Source organism: Panthera tigris, chromosome A3, assembly GCF_018350195.1.
Source record: "Panthera tigris isolate Pti1 chromosome A3, P.tigris_Pti1_mat1.1, whole genome shotgun sequence".
Lineage (NCBI taxonomy): Eukaryota > Metazoa > Chordata > Mammalia > Carnivora > Felidae > Panthera > Panthera tigris.
In genome coordinates this window covers 84,992,388-84,999,264 of record NC_056662.1, presented here as the reverse complement: position 1 = coordinate 84,999,264, position 6,877 = coordinate 84,992,388, and the positions used below count along the sequence as shown (strand labels likewise).

The window sequence follows — 6,877 nt, the reverse complement described above, 5'->3', positions numbered from 1 at the left end:
AATACTACATTAGAAGATTTTTCAGATGTCAGCTATTTTTTCCTTTTTAATGAATGTGTTCCAGCTTTATCCAAATATTCATAGTAGCTTACTAATTAATCATATAATCTTTTATATTCAGGATGTTAACTATTTGGTAATATCTGTTGTAAATACAGTTTAGCTTACTTTTCCTTTCTGATTATAAAAACTAAATCATTGAATTTTGAAAATACAAATAAGTATACAGGATAAATAAAATCCATTCCATCAGTGTTTCTAACATGAATATGTATATTTTAATTGAATTAATACCAGATGTTCTTGTTCGTACTCTGCTTAGTTCAGGTAACAATGGAGAATAATAGAAAAAGTTTATTAAATATCTACATTTAGTGGGAAACTGGGTGGCTCAGTCAGTTAAGCAGCCGACTTAAGCTCAGGTCATGATCTCATGGTTTATGAGTTCAAGCCCCTCATCAGGCTCTCTACTGTCAGCACAGAGCCCACTTCAGATCCTTTGTCTCCTACTGTCTTTGCCCTTCCCCTGCTCTTTCTCCCTCTTACAAAAATAAATGTACATTAAAACTAATAAATTTTTGCATTTAGAATTTCTATATAGTATTCCACTACATAGATATACCATAAAACTGTCTTAAAGATAGGCATTTAGTGTTCAGGTTTTCACTACTATAAAGACTGTGTTATTTATTTGTTTGTTTGTTTGTTTGTTTAGAGAGCGTGAGTATGCAGCGAGGTGGGGGAGGGAGTGGGAGGGAGTAAGAGAGCAGGAGAGAGAGAGAATCTCAAGCAAACTCCATGCTGTCATCATGGAACCCAATGAGGGGCTGGATGCTGGATCCCCAGAACTGTGAGATCATGACCTGAGCTGAGAGCAAGAGCCCATCACCTAACCAAGCCGCCCAGGTGCCCATCACTGTGATGTTCTTAAGATAAATTAGAAGTAGAATTGCTCAACCCAAGTATATTCACTCTTTAACCCTTTCTAAAGCCCGTACAATTCAATTCCCACTGGCAGTGTTTAGGATATCTGTTTCCTTGTAGCTCACTAAAAATCCATATTTCTTTTTTTTTTTAACCAACTTTGAGGTGTAGTTTCCATGTAATGAATGCACTCATTTTAAGCATACTGATCAATGAGCTTTGACAAATATACATATACTTGTATAACCACCACCCCAGTCAAGATGTAAAACATTTTCCCCAAAAAAGATCCCTCTTGTAGATTTTCATCGATCATTAGTCCCTTCCTCCTACCACAGGTTCTTTTCTAATTTTTTTTTTAACATTGTTCATTTTTGAAAGGCAGAGATAGAGTGTGAATGGGGGAGGGGCAGAGAGAGAGGGAGACACAGAATCTGAAGCAGGCTCCAGGCTCTGAGCTATCAGCACAGAGCCCGACGCAGGGCTCAAACTCACAGACCACGAGATCATGACCTGAGCCAAAGTCAGCCACTTAACCGACTGAGCCACCCAGGCGCCCCCCCCTCCCACCGCAGGTTCTAAGTAACCCCAGATGCTTCCTGCTTCCTGTCAGCATAGGTTGTATTCCATCACTATAGATTGGAGAGATAGACAGGCAGACAGACAGACAGGTGGGGGGGTGGGGAGGGAGGGAGGGAGGGAGATGGAATAGAATCATACAGTATATGAGTTCTTTGGGATCTGAATTCTTTTGCTCAGCACATCTTTGAGATCCATCGTTGTTGCTGCCTGAATCATTATGTTTCTTTTTATTGTTGAGTAAAATGCCATTTTATAGATCTACCAGAACTTGTTTATCACCAAGTGAGTAATGAAACGTTGGGTTGATTCCAATCTGGGGCTATAGTGAATAAAGCTACCGTATACTTATACAGGTCTCTAGACTATTAAGCCATGATCCACTAGAAAAAGGTTCTTTTCTTACCTGGGGAAAGAGTTGGGGACTCTAGGTATATCACCCATTGTTTCAAGTCAGGCAGATTTCTCAAAGGAAAGCCAAACCTTGTTTTGGAATCAAATTAGCAGGATGAGGCAATGGTGCAGGATATAATTTTGAGAGCATCTTGGAAAGCCATCTGGGAAGCACCTGATCATCCTCCTCCTGTAGCAGCCTCAAGCATAAGGCTCCTATTGCTCACTGCCCTGCCACCCTCCACATCTTCTGGCTCCTGACAAGTCTAAGAATTCTGCCAAGTCAGTCCCTCTCCCTTCCCATGACAGGAGAGGGTCAGAGGAGAAAATAACGTCAGGCATCATGCTGTGTAATGCCAGATCCCCTAAATAGCTCCAGGAGGCAGTAGCAGGGTCAGGCTACCCTGCAGGCCACTTGAGCACCTGCCCAGTGGCCTCTAGGCTATTCTATGCCCTCTTCTTAGCCACATGGGAATTGTATGCTTATGGCTCAGGAAAAATCTGTGCAGTGACCCGCAGGGCCTACCTTCTGGAAGTAAAATGCAAACTTCTTGAGGGCAAGAATCACACCTTATACACATTTTTATATGTGTAAGGCACATAGTAGGTACTTAAATATGGCTTTTGATAATGTGTAATCAAAGCCTGAGACATAGGCCTGGATTCCCGACTTATAAAACTCAATAGTATTTGCAAAAGTTAAAGAAGGGTCTTGATCAAATGCTAAGAAAATATTTTCCCCTGGAATTTAAATTAATGATGGAAGGGCAATTGTGTCTTATGTTTAGTGATATAGTTCATATGTTGTTTCATACAACTGTCTTTTGAAATAGAAACCAAAAGATAATCATTAATGACTATTCCCTCTCTTCTCTTCCTCATCCCCCTTTGTAACAAGCTCTGAAATTTTGAGATTCAAAAAGTGGTTTCCAATAATTAAATTTGGAAAACAGATAAATTTGGGGAGTTATTTTTATTAAAGACAGTGTGACAGCAAATGCCACTGGTACAATGGGAATAAGATTCTATAGAGGGGGAAAAAGTGGTTTACAGCTTTTCAGGAAAATATCTCACATAATAAAGGAAAACAGTGCATTACAATAAATAAAGGCCTAAGCTTTGCAGACCAAAAGAATCCTGACTGATTACTATTGACTATGCAGGATCTCTCTCACTACCATTAGCTCTTACCTGTTGCTTATGGCAGAATGAGGTTTTTATGGGGCGTGTTTCTCTTCCCTCAGTTCACTGACATTGGGACCTTCGAGACAGTGTGGCAAGTCAAGTTCTACAATTACCACAAGCGAGATCACTGCCAATGGGGAAGCCCCTTCTCTGTCATTGAATACGAATGCAAGCCCAATGAGACACGTAGCCTCATGTGGGTGAACAAGGAGTCCTTCCTCTGAAGATGGCTCTTTCTGATGTTGCTGGACAATCTCTTCAAAACCCTACGTTTAGATAACCCAGCACAAGCCTTCACCAAGGCACACCACAGCGTTGCTGTTACCCATCGGGTGCTGATGACCTACTAGCCCCGACTATTTTGAAAGTGTAATTCCCTTCTGATGCAATGCTCCTGACGTAAAAGATTGTGAGTGATGTACCATCCCCAAGAAGATCCCTTTCTGTATTCTGTGTTGGTGTTCCTGCATCCAGTTGTTCCCGGTCATGCCGTTGACCGCTTGTGAGGAGCTCAGTGGAATTGCAGACATATCCCCTTCTTAATGATTCCATTGAATGTGGTGTTTTGTTTCCAAGTTGAGTGATTTCCCCTTTTTTTGTAAAATGCTAAATAAAAAAATAACAGTGTGTTGTGGGTTCTCTCCCAAGTGTAATATGGTAACATGTAACTTGCAATGTTATGTGGCTCTCTAAGCAGGCTTGGTGAAAATGTAATACAAACAGCAGTGAGTTGGACTCAGATGCTGTGCTTCCTATAAACAGCTCAGCTTTTTCAGGGAACAATAATGACAAATAAAAGGACAAATATTTAAGAAGTATTTATAACACATTAAAACTCTTTCAAGTAAGTTAAGGTATTATGTTATGGCCTAACAGAAATGGGAAAAGGCATCGTTGGGGTCCACTGTTAAGGTGTCAGAAGTTGTAGGGTTACCCTTTTGGCAAGCTACCCTAGTACTCAAACATGCATATGATGGCATCCCTACGTTCCCCTTCACTTGAACTTTGTAAAACTGTGTATGCAACTGTAATGAACTTTTGATATTTCTTAATAAAGGTATTAAAAATCATGCCTTGACTTGCCTTCTTAATTTGGTTACTATCTGTCTAGCAGGTAGATCACTGCTTCAGGTTAGCCCTATTCAGCTCTCCAGCTAAATTGCAGGATAAGGAGGATATACCTGGAGTAGAATTAGCACACTTAATCATAGATCAGCTTTGACAGTCAACACTCCGGCCAGCTCTAACAAAGTTAGCAGAGACTCTGGCACTTGGTGAGCAATCAGAAAAGCTTATCCTGGGGCGCCTGGGTGGCTCAGTTGGTAAAGTGTCTGACTTTGGCTCAGGTCATGGTCTCACGGTTCATGAGTTTGAGCCCAGTGCCAGGCTCTCTGCTGTCAGTGTGGAGCCCACTGCGGCTTCTCAAACTCCCTCTCTCTTTGGCCCTCCCCCGCTTGCTCACTCCCTCTCCCAAAAATAAATAAACATTTATAAAAAAGAAAATGTTTGCCCTGTCTTCTCTCCGCTCCTCCTTGCACAACGACCAGTCTCATCAGCTGGCTATGTAGCTGAGCAGCCTGAGGACGCACTACTGTAACAGAGCACGTACACCAGGGTAGAGACCTCCTTGCTTGCTCCCAGGGTACTGCAAGTTAGGTGACACAAAGCCCTTACTCCATGCAGTTTGAGGGTAAATTCCCTGAGAAGGAAAGAAACTTTTTCTGGAAAAGTAACATACTACTCTGCAACAGTGTTGTCATGTTCACTTGGGAAGAACAGATCCTACGTGTTGGGAAGAGTTAGCTGTGGCTTTGCTTTTTTTGCTACCTGCAAAGCCTTTGTAGGAATATGCTAGGTTAATGGAAGTGTAAGCCGTTTATCGTAGAACCACATCGGCAAGGCTGGCCCCAAACCCTTTGCCCCTCTAAGTCACGTACCTGTAATGAGGCTGTACCGCCAGCAGGGCACAGCAATGCCTTGGGTTTAGGCGAATCATGAGCGATGTTGAAAGAGAGCAGTGTGTTTCTCAATTCATTTGTCAAAAATAATAGTGTCTATTACAACTGCTAAATATAAGCATTAATCCATTCCTAACCTCTGTATTTTAAAAACCAACGTTCAATTATTTGAACAGACATTGAGATAAGTAATGGATTTACTACAGAGAGAGGCTTAAGTTTTCTTCCAGAATATCCAATAGAAATGCAGACTTACAGGTGGTGGGAAAACGTGAAAATGATATCTTCTAGTCTTTTGAAGCATTCGATTAGGAAATACTTTCATTTGTGAAATGAGGTTTCAAGCTAGTGGCTCCTCTGTCAGGGCTTTAGTATTGGTTTTGAGGAGGGGAAGCAATATCACAGCTTCTGTAATTTGTTTTTTTCAACCAGAGGCTTTAATTTTTGAGTTTAGAATGACGCAGGGCTGGGGCAATATGACCTGGTGTACCTGCACACACCCTCCCACAGAAGAGTGGGAAGGTGAGCCCCAGACAAGAAGCTGGAGGATCTGAGTCCCGCAAACATGCTGGTTGAGCCTAAGTGGTCACCACCTTTGTAGGTCTCCGCTTGTGTCTAAAACAAGGAGTTAGGCTTGTAGAATTCTAAAGCCCTTGGGGCACCTGGGGGGCTCAGTCGGTTAAACCTCCGACTCTCGGTTTCTGCTCCGGTCATGATCTCAGGGCTTCATGGGCTGGGGCCCCATATCAGGGCTCTGCGCCGGCAGAGTGGAGCCTGCTTGGGATTCTCTCTCTGCCCCTCCCCCTACTCACGCTGTCTCTATCTCTCTCAAAATAAACAAATTTAAAAAAAAATTCTAAAGCCCTTTAAGTATCTCAACTTTACACTCTCCCTTTTTTTTAATTTAATTTTCATTTATTTAGTATTTTTTAATTCACATCCAAGTTAGTTAGCATATAGTACAATAATGATTTCAGGAATAGAATCCAGTGATTCATCCCCTACATATAACACCCAGTGCTCACTTAACAAGTGTCCTCCTTAATGCTCCTTGCCCATTTAGCCCATCCTCCCACCCAAAACCCCTCCAGCAACCCTCAGTTTGTTCTCTGTATTTAAGAGTCTCTTATGTTTTGTCACCCTCCAAAAAGTGTGTGTGTGTGTGTGTGTGTGTGTGTGTGTGTGTGTGTGTGTTTTCCTTAGGGCTAAGAGGTAAGGTTGAATCAAGAGAGGTGGGGAGGAGATGGAGAAGAAGTAAACAGGAAATCTTAACAGCTAATCTGCCACGTTAAGTGATCTTTCCTGGCATATACTGTTCTACTTATGATTGGAGTCCAGCCCAGTCTCTCTGGCTAGTTCTCGCATAGCTCTCCTCCTACTCCAAAATTTGAGTGCTCAGCTATATCAAGCTGCTGAGTTGTAACTTTGCCCCTCAGCCATCTGGAAGGGCTATTTTTATACAAGTTGTAGCCATGTCCCTCTACTTCTAAGCATCAGATGGCTACCCAAAAGCTTGAGGAACTAGGCCATCCTTCTAATTATGATGATGACTAACACACTTTTGAACAGGTGGAAGAGTAGAAATGCCTTGAATTTATATTTTGTGACACCTCACTTATCGAGAAGTCACTTACCCAGCCATCCAAACTATCTGGATCACAGTGGATAACAGAAAACATGCCAAAAAATAAAGATCCCTGTCACAGATGTCACAAAGTCCATTCACTAAAGGCTTGGGTCTTCCCTCAAGACCTCACAACTCCTACTTCAGAGACAGTTCTAATATATCGGGTGATCTGGTTTCTGGATTTTAGGAAGTTGGAAGCAGAATAATTGGA

The 6,877-nt window shown here is 42.0% G+C and overlaps 1 protein-coding gene across 1 annotated transcript in view; it reads left to right on the top strand.

Moving 5' to 3' along the window:
• The window catches only part of CNRIP1 (cannabinoid receptor interacting protein 1), a 19,121-nt gene extending 15,018 nt beyond the window's left edge, over positions 1–4,103 (top strand). The window contains exon 3 of the mRNA XM_042979767.1: positions 3,141–4,103. Within this exon, the coding sequence (XP_042835701.1) occupies positions 3,141–3,305 (165 nt within the window). The 3' untranslated portion in view covers positions 3,306–4,103. The remainder of the gene's footprint in view (positions 1–3,140) is intronic.
• Positions 4,104–6,877: the final 2,774 nt, after the last annotated feature.